The sequence below is a fragment of the Diadema setosum genome, chromosome 2 (genome assembly GCF_964275005.1).
Source record: "Diadema setosum chromosome 2, eeDiaSeto1, whole genome shotgun sequence".
Lineage (NCBI taxonomy): Eukaryota > Metazoa > Echinodermata > Echinoidea > Diadematoida > Diadematidae > Diadema > Diadema setosum.
This window is the reverse complement of record NC_092686.1, coordinates 31,889,811-31,907,285: the sequence shown is the minus strand read 5'-3', so window position 1 is coordinate 31,907,285 and position 17,475 is coordinate 31,889,811. Positions and strand designations below refer to the sequence as shown.

At 39.3% G+C, this 17,475-nt stretch overlaps 1 protein-coding gene across 1 annotated transcript; it reads left to right on the top strand.

The window, feature by feature from the left end:
* LOC140246268 (uncharacterized) lies at window positions 1-14,097 on the top strand. Its single transcript, XM_072325729.1, has 6 exons — window positions 1-102; window positions 4,993-5,136; window positions 8,818-8,883; window positions 9,876-9,944; window positions 11,255-11,477; window positions 12,183-14,097. The coding sequence occupies exons 2-6, from the start codon at window positions 5,022-5,024 to the stop codon at window positions 12,322-12,324; spliced, it is 615 nt and encodes a 204-aa protein (XP_072181830.1). The 5' UTR covers window positions 1-102; window positions 4,993-5,021; the 3' UTR covers window positions 12,325-14,097.
* The last annotated feature ends 3,378 nt before the right edge of the window (window positions 14,098-17,475 follow it).

Sequence of the window (17,475 nt, the reverse complement as noted above, 5' to 3'; positions counted from 1 at the left end):
GAAAGGGTCGTGTGCAACTCACGTGCTTAATAATTATACGCTATTTTTCCTTCTCGAACGAGTTTAGCGTGGAACTGCAACGAAATTTTGCTTAGTATTTTGGTAAGTTACTTTTCTGAATCTCAATTCGAGTTTATGACCATTGTAAGCTACCTGTGTTTGTACATAGAACCATTCCATATCATTCCGCATTGGACGTGAGAATGTAAACAAAACAACGTGCACATGTTCACGTGTCAGAGACTGGTTTTGTAGAAGGCAACACTCACACTGCACTGGCGGCGTCAGTTACTGACGACGACACAATGCAACAGGGACTGGCGATGTACGTCTACACGAGCGTGGACGATTTACGGCGTTGTAATGCTTGTTAGCCGTGTACGACACTACAAATTCCCACTCAGGAACTGAAGTTACACTAATTGCAACAAACGTCGCTATGACGCTATACCAGAGTTGTACTGTTCACTGTGATATTGCATGTGCATCCTATAATTCATTACGAGTCATACTAACCTGTTCAACTCATTTGGATTTCTGTGTCCATTGTCCCAGGCCTGTAATCGTGCCTTCATGTAACACAGCCCTGTTGCTTTACACAAGTGTGTAAGTCGCCTTACACTTCACTTGTGTACAGCGACAGGGCTGTGTATAGTTAGCCTTCATTGTTCATGGTAATGACATGTGGCTGTGTGTAACAGTAAACATATAAATAATAACTTGTTACATTAATGATTGATAGCCAACCAAAGTAGGACACTGTATTTTACATTGACCCATTGTAACGTTATTATGACGTGTTTAATATTCTGTGACACGACTGTGTCTGTGCATAACGGATCGGAGCGTCCCGGCGCGGGACGTAGGGTTATTGAGTCTAACGAGTACTCAAGTGGTCTAGATTCTATGCATACACAAATTGCAATCTTACTGCTCGGTCGTGGGCTCTAATGATAACAAATAAATTTAATATTAACTATAAAATGGGTTTTAGAATCTCTGCAATCTGATTGGTCAATTGTCATGCATTGATTTTTACTGATCCACACTGTCACTGAGCCATGCATGCGTCCGGTAAAATCCGAATGCATGGCTCAAGTCTTATATAGTGTATAGGGCGCTGTGTATAGTAGGTGCACTGGCCTCGGGATGGGGAAAATGGTTGCATATTATGAATTTACGGGCCCATTTTATAACACAAATGATGCACAGGCCTATTTCGTGGATCAGTGAGAATTGGATGCTCTCGTTTATAAACTTTGGAACAGTCTAAAACCCACTTGCTGCGCTCGCTTCTTGGCTTAACGACTACGTTACTTCTTGTATCTCTATATTACCCGGTATTCAATTTTGATCCCTGATTCTGCCTGAGTGAAGCTAATTAAAGTTGAATTAAAGTTACAAATGTAATTTAGATACAAAATTTTAATTAGAGTAACCTAGTTTGTGGCAGGGGGCCAATTTCTGGCAGGGGCACTTTCATTCGTTTGTCATGTGCTTTATAGAGTCGAGTAGGTTTTATACATTGGAATTCCAACTGGCTGTGATTATTCAAACAGTTGTCAGATTTCTATTGATGTACAAAGGAATTCCACAGGTGAGTGTGCCTTTGATGATCAATGTTCCTTGCCGCCCTCTTGCTCAGCATTCTGAAGATTAATTTTGAACGTTATCATAGTTTTGGCCATATTTTGCTTATCTATTTATTAAATAAAATGAAATTTCAATTAATGATAAAGCATGTAAAACAGACATTTCCGTCCAGAAATTTGCGCAAAAGTGTAAATCAATCTGAGCTGTATCATGTGAAAATGTTTAAAACTACCATCCTGGAAAGCTGGTTTTATCACTTTTCCGCTTAGTTTCCACAAATGAAACTTGGTATGGAGTAATCTTCAAGTATAATTCTTTATTGATAGATATATCAGATTAGTGCCCGCATATGCCCAGTCGAGTAATTTTCATCTTCATTTCAGCATTTTTTGCTCAATTTCTCTTCGCGCATCCTCATGTCTGTACCACCTACCTTTTATAAGAAGGGATAGCGAAAAGTAATTACCATCACAAAGAAATATCTTCCTTTGAAAGTGGCTAGTGATTATGCAATGAGACACGAGTCAATTGTCTTCCTATCTGTGCGGCAGATCCTGTTTTGCACATGCTTCAAATATTTTTGAGCGGCGGCTTCGAACATCTAGCAAAGGAAATAAGACGGTTGTGACTCCATTCTCTAGAACCTCCTTGATAGAGTCTAGTCCCACTTTGGAACACAAGCAGGAGTTATACTCCCAAGCGTTAGGGGAAGTGACACCTGATTGGGCCTTTTCATCAATGAATGAAATGGCCCCTGCCAGTATGCAGCAAATAGGCACCTAAAAGCGTGCTGCAAACAAGAGCCCTAGTTGAACGCATGTACCTGATGAAGGTCTAGATCCTACTCCCAAGTCCTATGTAGATGTCTAAATAAGCAAAAATTTTAAATTCAGATCTATCCAGGGGGGTTAGGGGCCACACACTGTCAGTGGCCTCACAGTGCCACTTTTCGATATTCTAAGTTACAGGACTGTATTCTGACATGTTTCAGCTTCTCAATGATATCATTGCAAACCAATTCAGCTGTAAATAAAGAAATTAAACACTGCCATAATTATTGCTGGATGCCTACAGAAATTGTATAGCCTGGGCTAGTTAACTCTTCGCTAGTAATACTGTACTGGCTCACGACTCCCCGGTATTTAAAATGCGCATAAGCCTTGCATACGCACATCATCTGCTGAAGTTAGCCAGCTGCTCTGTAAGAAAGCTTGCATTTATCGTTCCTGGGCCCAATTGCGAGAAACTTAAAAAAATCACACCCATGTCCGCTAAATTGTACTTGAAACTTTGATTTGAGTGCAAGTCTGTTGCTGAAAGGACATTTGATTTTGTACACATGCACTAAAACACAACTTTGCATTTGATTCTGATCCAACATAAAAGTTTGGGGCAATACATGCATTTGATGGGAAGTTGCATCAAATTTCTAGCAACAGTTAACTATGCAAAGCCCTATCACAGCACAGCTGCGCAAGGCATCTGGTTGGTCGCAATCTAGCAACAGGGTTCTGTAAGCATAGCAGAAGCCAGCATGTACCCTATCAATTCTTATATAATTTTGCTGGCTAATTTCAGCGGAATGTGCTCTGCCAGGTATACATAATACGTATGCATGCAATGAGTAGCACGTGAATCTCGAAGTGGTATTTGATATTGCTGGATACATCCACTTGGCAATGTTTATCACAAGAATTTCATTATTTATGGCTGAATTTGCATTGTAATGATGTCCTAAAGAAGCTAAAATGTGAGAATATAATTCTGTAACCCAAAATATCAGAATCGTATTGAGGTCAAAACCGTGTGTGACCCATAGGCCCCTGGATGGCCTAAAGTTTACATATAATTGGTAACTTGGACCTACATATAAATGTAATCTTGATTAGTTTTGCCTTATTTTGGCATTCTAATTTTGTTCTTGAACACAATTTACAACCTAAAAGATTTATTGCTTCATCTGCTTACTGTAGATTACCGGTACTTCTCTCCTGACAATTATTCACTCGGTAAAGGCAGAAGTTACGCTGATGGTCTTTGCTGCACTTTATTAGGTCATGCTGTCGTGGCGGCCTTGCGGCAGTACACTCAAGCAGCGCGCACATGGAAATGATTGCTGCAGCAGATGATCAACGGTAACGCACATGCTGCGCTCGCTACGAAGCACTTTGAATTGCTTTGAATTAGTGCAGCGATGGACAGGTTTTGCAGTCAGAAGCGCAGCTTTTGCCCCATGGACGTTTCTTGATGGCTGGATATGGATTGTAATACCACATTTGGTATTACATTCCATTTGGACTCCCAGCAATCAAGTTTGTGTAAGTAAAATTCAAAATTTGGGGTTGAATGTAGAATTTTTTAAATGTTTTGCGACTGTTTCCAAGGGTGTTCCTATGAAAGTGTGTGACTAATGGGTCCTTGGTCTCTGGTTGGGCTAGTCTCTTGCATGTGATATGGTCTCTAAGTGAATAACATTAATGTAATGTTAAGCACTTGATTTCAAAAAAAGCTGTATCATGAAGGTGTAACTTGGTAGATTTAAGGGGATGAGTAGACACTCCAAATATCTTTGTTTTTGAGATATTTTCTAAATAGCATGCTTTACACAGAAACCCAATGAGGTGGTATTCTACTCAGAAAAGTGTACAATAAAAACAAGAGAATGAAATAAAATTGAGGGGGACCATGCTAATAGTAAGTTTGTATAATCCTAGATGATTTCCATCTGTAAATAAATGTTCCTTTATTTACTATTTGCAAACCTCATCATCATGTCCCTGTCCCGGTCCTGTCAAGTGTATAAAATGACTGGAACCCAAGCATGGTTGGAACTTATTTAAGGGCAAAGATGGTTTCGCATCAGGATAGTGTAAATCTAACATCCCACAACTGTAAACAAATCGCAAATTATGGCCAAATTTGCCTACATATTATATTGTTTTGTATAACTCTGAATTGTTTCTCATTATACATGAACAAGCTATAAGCTATAAGTTCTTTATGTACCCCTACTGATTTTGCCATGCCATTCTACGCTACCCTGCCCTTGTTACCTTATGTGCAGATGCGTGCCATCCCCACCACTTGCCAAATGTGCGTGCGTGCATCCGTGCGTTGAAAAAAAAAGTCTGATGGTTTGAGTGTTTCTTGGTTTACATTAAGCAGTTTGACTTAGAAATATTGTCAAAGAAGTAGTGAACAAGAGGGTATTGTTATTGGCAACTACATGGTACTTTTTTCTGTTGCTGAGACAACTCTGTTTTATGAATCTAACTGCATTTGACTCCAGCTCCTCAAAATCTGTGATTTCTACACTTGAAAAATCCAATTGATTGATTCGTCATAAATTTGCTGTTCACTTGAGAACGGGTTGTATCCTGCATTTCAATTCTCCCCTAGACTGAAGTCAGCCGGCTAGACAATCCAAGATGAACAACTGCTACAACTGCGGAAAGCCTGGGCACATCGCCAAAAACTGCAACGACGACTATCGTGGTGGGCGGGATGAGTACCGTGGCAGTGGGCGCAAGTCGGCTGGAGGAAGTAAGTTAACCTATTTTTAGCACCTAAGTATCACTTTCTATCTTTCTGTGCAAGTACATGTATAGCCTTGGAATATATTTGATTTTTATCTTATACTTCTTTTCTGGTGGGGGGGGGGGGGGGGGGTTAGGGTGTGTGGTAGCTTATAGCTTGTTCATGTTATCAGGTCTGAGTGAATGGGACCTTCTGAATACTGAATTTGTGCCATCTGTAATGAATATATAGTCAAGAAATAAATGTGCTGCTTTTTGAAGGTGCAATGATGACGTGACAAAACCCCCTTTGTCAATAAATCAAAACAACATGTAATGATATTGCTATTCACCTCCAGAAAATCTTTTCATGAGAAATGCTTCTGGATGAGCAAACAGTGATACTGAAAGCTACCATAGCACTGGGCAGCTGTCTCGCAAAACCGTTCTAGAGAGCACTATCGGTACTTGTTCCAATTAGTATAACAATAGCTGCACATTTGCATGGCCAAGAATGAAGAGAATTCTCTCAGAAGGATTTTTTAAAATATTTTTTTCCTAATCATGAGATCAAAATCTCTTATGAGGAGGTTGCTATTGTTGATTTTTTTCCCCTATGCTGTTTAAACAGTCTTGTGGGTGGGTATTTATTTTTGTCATTGTTTTGGGATTTTTCTTCCCCGAACATCTTTTCCCCCACTTGACTAGCTGGGCAAGGCATTGCATTGATGATAATTGATACCCGTAGGCTCAGGCCTCTGAAACTGATGCTTTTCTATCCGGCTCTGTTACCGAACTCCACTTGCAGGTCGCTCCTCGACCAACAAAGGTAGGCTTTTGCAGACCAGTTTATGTCAGTGTGTGAAAGTTGCACTGTCTTACTGTGGTAGTCCATGATTGGTTGCCTGGCCCCCCTGGATGCCTGCACACTCCAAGCACAGTTTGCAGTGTGTATTGGTGAAAATTGTGCCTATATTGACTGCTTTTCTGGTTTACCCACGTAGTTTTGCTGTTAAGGTTAATACTGGAATGCCTGAACTCAGCAACTACCGTACTTCCAAATTAACAAGTCAGTCTCATATCGATGCGATGTTGTTGTTAGGGGTTTTTTTTTATGGTTTACAAAGAGCACATACAGTGCTTTCCTGTTTTAATGAACACAGTTAAAATGAATTCTCGATAACTGAAATTCTTGTTATAACAAAGTTAACATTAGGCCCCCAAATTATCATCTACTCACACAGAAAACTAGACTGTAGGAGACAGAATTCAAGGTACAGTGGAAGTAGCATAAAGTGCAAGTAGTTTGATGGATGCTCAATTGCTGCAGGTGGATTCAACATTGTTCTGTAATTGTTTATGTTGCCTCAAAACAGGGACTTGGGACTCCAGACTCTGTAAATGCGCTGTTAACCAGATGTATTAAAAATGGAGATTGAAGCAAAAACAGCAAAAACTTGTATTGGAAAGAATGCAGATAAAATTTAAAATTTGTGTACAGTGTAGTGACTGTAAAATACACCAAATTGTTAGTTTGAATACACATATAACCAGTTGTCAAGGCTAATATGCAAATTCAAATCAACATTAGTCAAGTCCATATGTGATATCACTATCAGTATTACACTGCTCTCTTTCTGTGCGAAGGGCAGAGGATATGTTATTTTCCGTGCTGTTGATTTACTGTACATGCTGAATATTTTGCGAGGTTTTCATTTTTTTTTTTTTTTTTTTTTTTTTTTGGCGAGTAGAGGGCTATTCCTGAATTCAAAAACACACAGAAATATTAACTCTGATCTTGACAAAAATGTGACGTGCACGCATACAGTGTACGTTTCCCTATTCAGGACTGTACTTCACAATTGAAAATTTAACCACTTGCAAAATATGTTGGGAAGTCCTGATTTGCAAATATATTAGACTTGCTAACTGTATATGGCGTATATAGTAGTCCAGCAAAATAGACGCACCTTATTGATCGGGGGCTTTGCAATATCTGTGGGAACAATTAAAGTAAAAGCTGACTTGTAGCTGAATGTGTTGTCCTAGTTAGATTTCTGTATTTGCATGCTCCGTCTTGAGTAGTACAAGTGTGTGTGATAATTCCAGTGGCAATCTGCTGTGCCGTGATGCCCAGTGGACGTGTGCATTTGTAGATCAAAGTATAAGTACTTATTCAGTCAACACATCTATGTAGATATGTAATTTGCCATTCACTTTGAGCTCCTTTGTAAGGACCAGGTTGGTCTTGTAACCATTCTCATCACAATAATTCTCCCACTCCTTCCCTTTTATACCCACCCCACCCTTTCCTCTGTCCCCCCCCCCCCAAAAAAAAAAAAAAAAATGAAAAGGGATGTATTAGTACATATAAGCATGACCTTTACAGTTTGCTTTCCACATCAGTGTAGGTCCAAATTTCAAGTGTGTCTGTACAGTGAGAGGTTCCTGTCAACTTTGGAAAAGTGCTTAAAAAAGTGCTCGCCCTTTTTTACAGTAGAGTGTTGACGTTCACGCCCATGATATACCCACTAGCTTGAGTAGAAATTTCGCCAGCCCTTCTACAATCTTTGAACATTGTGATAAGGCAGTGTGTCAATTGCAAATACTACATTGTCCTCAGAGCGAGGAATTTTTGGAGGTCAGGTCGTATATCATATTACTACGGGGATGGCATTTGTGTGTCCCTGCTGTGCATTAATGCCAGCAGCCTATGTTTTCTTAGCATCCATCCATCTGTTCAAAGCGCATTTGTCTCTCCTTGCCGTGATATCTTGGGAGTGGCATGAGGCATCATACCAAGATCAGACGAGACCTTTTCATGTGAACACATGACTATTTGCAGTTCACTGATCTGACCATTTTCAGAGATCACATGACCAAAGTTTGGGACAATGTTTGTATATATCTTGAATAAATGATACAAGTCAAAACTTGTGATGAATAATAACTCTCTTACACACGGGCTGTGTGGAAGGATCAGATGTGACAAAGCACTTGAACACTCTCCATCATTGCATTTTTTTTTTTTCAAGACATGGAAAGGGTAAGGTCTGCTTCTAAAGTTAGCACTCAATGATCTGATTCAAGAAATAAGTTACAAAATGTAATGAAACAGAGTTACAGATGCAAACCGTGGTACCCTTATGTGTGATTTGGTAAATTTCTCTGTTCATGCTGTATCTCATATCTATGATTCACAAGGTACTTGTGTTTTGTACTTAAGGAAAGGCCATAACAGGTCTGTGGATTTGGTTTGGGGTAGAACTTGATAGACACATGTATGTGAATCAACCTTGTAACATTGAAATACATGTATATGTCACAAGATACAATGTACTGTACTAGTGATATAGTTTGGAGTACATTTTTCAGGACACCTCTGAGAGTTTAGTGTCACAACTCTCTGTCCCATGTTAGACTGGAAATGTGTTTCTTTGTGTTTGTGTGGTGTGCCATCATAAACTTTAGGATCAGGTTTGTCTTTAACTTTTCAAATCTGTGGTCACCTTCCTCACGCTGAAAAGCAGCTCTATGACTATCAAGTCAGAGTGTAATACCATTTCAGCTTTATCAGCATCATGGTAATGTGTAAGATTTGACAAGTTATGTGTTGTATCTTGTAATGCTGTAGCACTTTCAACTAGTATATTTGATGGAGATGAATCTTTAATTGTGTACCACCCCGTGTATTTTCTTTGTTTTCTAGTCCGCTGCTACAGATGCAACAAGTATGGACACTTCGCCAAGGATTGCCAGGCAGCTGGAAACGAAAGTGAGTAAATGCCTTGCTAATCAGAATAGGGGGTGTCGAGTGTTAGATAATATCCTTGTTCTTGAGTGTCTGTATTGCATATCCCAAGGACATCATGATTTCATAATCCAGTTGTAAGTAGAACTTGTATTGTGGATGTTTTCAGTTTCATTTGCCTATTTTCTCTCCAAAAACTGAATGGTTAGCCAAAACATTGTCATGTTTGTTTTGTCTCCAGAGCATTTACACTAGGATACAAATGTATGCTATACGCCCTAAAAAAAAAAAAAAAAAAAAATTAGAATGAAGAGCCCAACACATGTTGTATAACTCATTGTGTTTTGGCTTGGACTTCAGTTTGATAACAAAACATTACAATGACGAATTATTGGGAAGCAGCATGTTTGGCATTCTTCTGACAGAGTAAATGGTTGATAAGAATTATATCCTAGAAGCCTTGCAGGTGGTAACGAAAGGCCATTTCATTTTTACCTCGTGAGGCATTGCAGAAGACCTAGCTCTGTGAATTAAAGCAAGAGATTATTTAAGAATTTTTGTTTTGTTTGTTTATTCAAAATAAAGATCAGCAAATTGTGATCTTGCAATTACATCTGTACAAAGGGGGGGGGGGGGGAAGACAACTGATAAGTACATATCTCCTTGCTGAGACCTGGAACCCATAAATGATATATTCTTAGAAGCAAGTGCCCATACATAATAAAAAGGCAAGTACGGGTAGGCACATGGGTGTTTAAGCACCTTGTACCTTATGTGAAGTACAGTGGAAACTTGTTATAGAGAGGTCGTATGTAGCAAAAAACGGTAAGCCCTCTTATAACAAGGTGATTTTGTAGGTCCCGACTCTTGACATTGTTTTTGTACTCTGGTATAGTGAGAAAGCTGATACAATAACAAGGTAATTGTCATGGTTTGTAGGTTCTTGGTAGAGCAAGGTTCCCCTGTAAAATCCCTGTCAGTTATAGAAAATATTGTTCTTGATATCTTCTGTCTAGATCTGTGCTACCGCTGCGGGGAATCTGGGCACATCTCAAACACTTGCCCGAACCAGGACCCAGGACAGGGTATGTTTGTGATTTAGCCTTTTTTTCTGATTAGCCATTTTTGTCCTTGTTTTGCCATGTTTTGTCTTGTCTTCTCTCAGCTTGTCTTGGCTTGTCTTCTGTCATCTTTTCATCATATCTGTCACCACTGCCTGTCAGACATTTTTTTTTTTGTCTTTATAATCTCAATTATGTTTAAAGATGAGCTGGGCCCTTTAATCTATGGTAGTGTGCACGATGTAAGTGTTTGTCTGTAATTTGATACTTTGCTTATTGGTTTATATAAACTTGAAGTTCAGCAAAAAAACAAACACACAAAACGAACATTGTGGACTATGTGAGAGGAATTCAGACATTGGATGTGATAGACTTGTGGAGATATCCAGGGGTCGCACTTAACTTTTTTTTTTTAACTAGCCAAGCGGACTACTTAGAATCAATTTTGACACTGAAGCAATATTTTGGCTAGCCAGACGGACTAGTAACTTCAGAATTTTACGATATTTAGCTAGTCCGACATGATTTCGGGTGACCAATGGCCAGCGGACCATCGCCAATTTCGAACCCTGGATATCTACACAGTTACATTTGAAATTTAAGATGCTCTTTCTACTCTTAAAGATGAAAGTTGATTAAATCAGCTGTGATACTAGTATTGTAAAAAGTGGATGTCTTCATGAGAGTAATTTTTCACGCTTGGCGGCATAAGATGAATTTTGCATGTTTTTACTTTCAAGGAATCAAGACAAGACGTAACACAGTGGTACATATAACACGCAAAAATATGCACATGCTTTTATTTTCATGCTATTTCCTGGTCGCACGAAATGCGCAAAATTTTCAACACCACAAAAATTTCCGCATTTACAGTATTTTTTTCTTTTAATTCTAAATTATCAGCAAATTTTACATTTCAATTTGTCAGCAAAAGAATTTCCTCTGATGTTCGGTAACAAAGTGAATTTTAATTGATATTGCGTTGCCAAGGACAATCAGATGAGGTTTTTGTTTTTGTTTTCTTCATCTTTCGTACTTTGATGAAATTATCATTGCATAGAGAAGTAAACATTGCTTGTAAAGATAGCCAGCATTGTGATGTTCACTCTCTTTTTAAAACAATATTGAAGAACTTATTGATGTCAGAGTAGAGTTGCCAGACTAATATGACTTTTAATGGTAAGATCATGATCAGGTATGCATGTATGAAGCTCATGGAACTGCACAGTCATTCATTTTCAATGGCACACAAATTCATGGGTTTACTTGTTGATGTATACTCATCTCTATCTGTCTCACCCCGCCTCTCCCTCCCCCCTTCCCAAATGATTCAGTGAAGTGTTACAACTGCTCCAAGCAGGGGCACATGCGTCGCGACTGCCCTGAGGGCAAGAGCTGCTACACCTGCCACAAGGTTGGGCACATCTCGGCCGAGTGCCCCAACGGGAGCATCCCGGACCGCAGCGGGGAACGAGGTGGCAGCAGGGGAGGAGTGTGTTACAGCTGTCAGGAGGAGGGCCACCAGGCTCACAAGTGCCCCAACACCACCTGCTACAAGTAAGCCGATGATTAACAGTGCTCTCCCGTTATAACCAACACGGTTATAACAAAATTCTGGTTACAACGAAGTAAAAATTCAGGCCACAACATTATCCACTCTGTGTAATTTTATTGTTTATTTGTTCGGTTATAACGAAATTTCGATATAACAAAAGAAAACTAATGGTCCTGAGGACTTTGTTATAATGGGAGTCTACTGTACTGTAAAACCAGAAACTTGTACATGCATGAAACTTTGGTGAATGTTTGCGAGGAGCCAAGATTTGCGAAAGTCAGAATGCATGCGAAGGGTTTTGTCTACACTGTGCATTGAATGCCACAGTCAGTTCACAGATGTCTCATGTTGCGAACAAGGCCGCTGGCTGCAATCAGCCAAAGTTTCATGCTGCCAATGTTTCTGGTTTTCAGTATGGTGATAAAGGTGATAATGATAATGATGATTGAAATGATAAAAATTATGGTAATGATGATCGTGATGATTTGATAGTTTTGGTGAGAAAAAGGCAATGATAACTATTAATGATAGTACTTTCAGATAGGGTGCATGAACTCAATTTAATGCTTTGAATCCCCTTGTGGTCATTTTACCATTTAGATCAGGTCCATGGAAATGGATGTGTGCGCTAAATTTGAATTACACCTGTGTTGGTGATCTGAGGTAATGTGTAAATATCTTCTCCTTCTTTGTGCTCAATTCTGTAGCTGTGAGGAGAAAGGTCACATGGCCCGAGACTGCCCCCAGCAGGACTACAGCCGTCGCCGCGGAGGTGGCATGGCCGACACCAAGTGCTACAGCTGTGGTGAAATGGGCCACATGGCCAAGCACTGCAGTGTCTCGGCGTGAACCATCAAACCCCACTCCGGCTATCTCCACTAAGATTCTGGTTTCCAGTCAGTTGATGGGGGAAGGGAGAGACAAAGAAACCATTATTTGAGAAAACCAAAATATGGATTTACCCTGAAAAACAAAGAGACCGCCATGAAAAAAACACTAATCAACTGAGGTAATTCAGCTGCGGCCAACATCAGTGCCGAATTATTACTGTGGGTGTCGTCGAAAAAAGTTTGGCAGGAGATTTTGACACCACAAGCAAGAACCAACCAAGAATCATTCAAAGAAAGAAAGAAAAAAAGGCAAATCAACCCTGGTGCCGATGAAACGATGGCAGTCAGGTGGTACGTTTGTAGGTGCCGTGCGCCGCTGTGTCTGCGGCCAAGATTTGCGCAGGTAGATTATGGCAGACCAGCGCGGGGCTCTCGGCATGGTCTGCTCTGTGTGGACAGGATGAGCAAGCAGGGGGAGGGTGAAAAGGAAAAAAAAAAATGCCAAGTTTGAGGCAATCCTGTGTAGGGCCTGGTCTGGTCAACTGATTTTGATGCTGGTTGACGCTGTAGGAGTATGTAGTGGAGTGGAGTTTGGTGTATTAGCCTTTCCTTTATGGACACCGTGGGATCGGCACCAATTTTAAATCTGTTCAATTCGCAAGTTCTCGTGAAACATAAGTCAAAAGTAGTTTCAAAGTGAATTTGTGTGCTACAGTTTTGTGTAGAGAGTTGTGATTTTGATCATTTTTTTTTTGTTAATGATTTCCTGTAAAAAGTGACACCCATGAAGTGTTTGCAAATAAGCAATCATTTTGCATTGTTATTCACCAGAGAAGTGAGAAAGTAGTCTGCACTATCAAGACTAAAATTGCCTGATTTGTGGCAAATGTTAGGATCATATATTTTTTTTTTTAAGTGGATTGGGTGGGGTACTGTAGTAGTTTACACACTTTTGATAGCTTCAAGAGTACAAAAAACTTTATATTTAACAATAGTGGTATGTTACGTTCTGGCTGTGTAATTTGTCAGGCATTTTGATATGTACTAGTAAGAACACTTTTTTTTTCTGAGTTTGCCAACTAGGGAGTCTGTCTTGACAAATTTGTAGTGGGTACATTGCAAGCACGAGAATGTTAGTTGTGTGCCTTGCAGAGCACTTTATCCATGGACTGTTTATGCATTGTGGACATTATGCACCCAGAGGGGGTGAATCACCTCCTCTATTGTAATTCAAGATCTAATTTTGCCATCGAAGTTGAACAGGTCACACTTGGTTCAGTTGGAAAAAAAAACAAACTGATTTCTAAATTTTGAAATTCAGCCAGTGAGACGAGATATTTGTCTTCACAAGATATGTAGGAAAATAAGTGTTATTTATTTATTTATTTATTTAGTTTTTGAACAAGCATTTGTTATTAATGTGAACCTCTAGTTCTTCTGAGAGGGCAGTGCTATTAGTCATGTAGTAAAGATTACTAGAAAGCACCGTCAGTTGGACTCCGAGAGAAGAACGGGGGGAGAGAAGGAACCCCTGGGACAATATTTACACTTTGTGCATTCAACTGTAACATGCAACCCCTGAGGGAAAAAAAAAAGTAAATTACAGTAGTGCTCTTGTTCCAGTGGGCATCCAGTTATAAGTCTCATAAAGTAAATCAACAGCATCCTATTGTTTGAAGTGTGCAAGAAAATAATTGTATAGGGAAAAGAAATTGAACCCAAGTGAATTCGTTCATTGCTGTGTTCTGCATTTGGTCCATTTCTATAGTTCATTATCAGTGTGATATGTGGGTGAGGGGGGGGGGGGGGTGGGATGGGGGATGTTGCCTGATATTTAGTGTATACATACCACATTTAGGTCATTGCTAAAATGCAGTGTATTTGTTCAGCATTGGTGGCGAAGTCTCGCATGATGTCTATAGATAATTGTATTGGTGTTTCGTAGATTCCCATCATGCAATGCGGTATTCTTGTCCGTAAAAATCTGTTTCTTTTTTTTTTATGGTGTAAGCTTGTCTGTACAAACTTATTTTTTGCAGGCCAGTTTATTTTTTTTTTCTTTTTTTTTTAAAAAATTATAAAGGTGGATGAAGAATTGGACATTTTTAGCAGCCTGTAAAAGGCAAAGCTTCTTTATGTGGCTGATGCATTGTATTGCATTATATTAATGGTGTTGCAATTCTGAGATTATTGTTTTTCCTTAAAATGGCACCATGAAATGATGGGCATGTGGGCAGAGGTTGCATGAAATATTTCACAATTTAACAATAGTCCTCCCTTCCATGCATCCTGTAGTGTTTCTATGCAATGAACCTGATTTTTTTTTTAATATGATTGATTGAATGTCCTCATAAAAACAGAGATATGAGGTGAAAGTTTCAGAGTTTGAGAATGCAATACACAGGTTGTATTAAAAAAAAATGAATGTACTGAGAAATTGAGGATATCTTTCAAAAATCATAATCACACAATGTTTAGATGACCTCTGTTAGCAAGACCATTGGTTAGATTCTGAGTTTCTGTACTGGAAGTGTTTCAAAATATGCATTATATTGACCAGTTGATATAGATATGCTCAATATTTGGATGTCAGCTCCCATTTTGCAAACTGTACTCTTTTATATTAATTGTCCCTCCTTGCGTTTTTTTTTTTTTAAATAAAAAAGATATCCGCCACAATTTAAGATGTGTGGACTACCTTAAGAGACCAAAGAAAGATGAGATACATATGTAAGTTAAGTTATAAGGGTAAAATTGTAAAATTTGGTGTTCATCCACAATGCATCCAAATGGATGGAAGACAAGTTCAATTGTGTCTGGAGGATGTAAGGACCTAAATTGTTGGACTTTGTAAAGATTTCAGTGTTTATTATTAAAAAGCATGATTCTGTTCACAAATGGTGATGTTGGCCTGTGTCTGCTTTTATGTGTTGCCAAGAAGCCACTCTGTTTTTCAGATGAAACTAGCCTTGTAGTTCAAATTTGTAGCATTTGAAAACGTTGATGTATTGTGCTAATTTACTTACCATGTGTGTCAGCTTCAACAAATTACACCTCCCAAAACAAAAGTACATTGTACACAGTCTTTGAATTGTAATGTGGAAGATGCAGAAAATGGGGGAAAAGTTCAGGTTGCCTCGTTATCTAATTGGTAGTGGTGCTTTGTAGTCCTTTCAAACTCACTTTTCACAAAGCAGCCAGAGTTGAACTGGGAGACCATGAAATTGCTTACGATCTCCCTCTTTTGATACGGAAACAAGCTTTGCTCCGCTTCCTTTAAAGGCGCATAGTCCCGGTAGTGTAGAGGGGGCTGTTGATGATACTGCCGATCACCGTTGGCACTGATACGAAGATTGCTGAAGTTGAGCTGTCATCAAGAGTAAAGTGCGTAGGTGTTGCTAAGTAACGTTGCCTTTGTTGTCTTCTCTGCGCATCGCGCAGTCTGTAGTAATGCCAGGGTGCGTGCATATGTGCTTGTTATTATGACATCACAAAAGAAGTTTGCTAAAGCTGTCATCCCCCTCAGCCGAATCATGAGCCGAACTGTGATCGGACCACTGACTACAGTGAGTCGGACTCCTTCGGACTCGGAGAAGTGGGCCACAGCGCAAGTGCCAAAGAGGAATCGACAGCGTAGGTCTCTATAGGAAACTTGCGCTGTGCGCCCTCGTACGAATTTGACTAAAACACCGGGACCATGCACCTTAGTTTGGGATGAGATGGGGCTACTGGTTTCCACCTTTTTTTGTGAGATAATGAGAAGCCTCTTAGGAATAATATGAAAGAGCACATACTGTAATTCTAAGAGGAATTCAAAGTTGAATTGATGAAAATTGGTTTGAAATGGCCAAGATATCCAAAACAAAGTGATCCTAATAAAAGGTGGGACCCCCCTATTACGTGCATTTGAATAGGATCGCTTTACTTTGGTTTTGGATATCTCTGCCATTTCAAAACCGATTTCATTCAAATGAACTTTTAATTCCACCAGTTTGTTTTTTATTGTTTTTGTTTGTTTTGTTTTGATAGATTCTTGGATAGCGCCATCACATTGCTTGTCTTGTGTGATATGAATCACACTTTGGCAACAAGGAAAAATACATTAACAGTGTACTCCCCATTATAACAAACATGGTCTTGTTACAACAAAATAAAAAATTCAGGTCCAAAAATAATAATCTATGTAATAACTTTATACACTATACTGTTCAGCTGTAATGAAAGAAAACTGCCAGTCTGGAGGACTTCGTTGTAACGGGAGTGCACTGTATTATAAAACAGTCCAGCATTTGTAGACTACATACAGTGCACTCCCATTATGACAAAATTTCAGGTTACAACAAAGTAAAAATTCAGTCCACAACATTATCAGGGCCCTGTTGCAAGAAAGTTGCAATCAATTGCAAATAATTGCTAATTTTGAAACAACCATTCTGATTGGCTCAGGGTCTGCCCCATTAAGAAGACATGCATGCAACAATGATTTTGATTGGCCGGTGACAATCAGTTGCAAGTTGCGTTTAAACGCAAAGTTTCTAGCAACGGGGCCCTGCTCTGTTTTGTTACTGTTACCTCCACCAAGTAAGGAGGAGGTACAGTGGTCATCGGCATTGGTTTGTCTGTTTGCAAAATAACTCAAAAAGTTGTGAATGGATTTGAATGAAACTTGCAGGAAAAGTTTATGACAAAAGGAACAGATTACTAAATTTTTGTTGTGACATGGGAATTTTTTTATGGATTTTTGAAGGATTTTTGATATTTTGGCATGTAAGGTCAATGAACTTTGGAATTCCAGCTATGCATGCTGGAGGTTTACATATGTACACTAAAGCGCATACTCTGCTCGGGCAAGGTGCCACACAGCTGGATGCCGATGACATACCAAAAGGCTTCTAAATTGGGAGATTTCGTGCCTGTTTAGTGAATAAGTTGTTGGCTTGGTGGAGGTCTGCGCTCTCCGAGTGCTTTTCTAATTTATTTGGTTACAACGAAATTTCGATATGTAACAAAAAGAAAACTGCTGGTCCTGAGGACTCTTTTTTAGCGGGAGTAGCTCCTAGAACACAGCTTTTCATCATACGTACATTGTCCTTCCTTGTCATTCATTAAAAGGAGGAACAACGAACACACAAATATTAGGAACGGCATTTGCCAGAGTTTCTTTATTCAA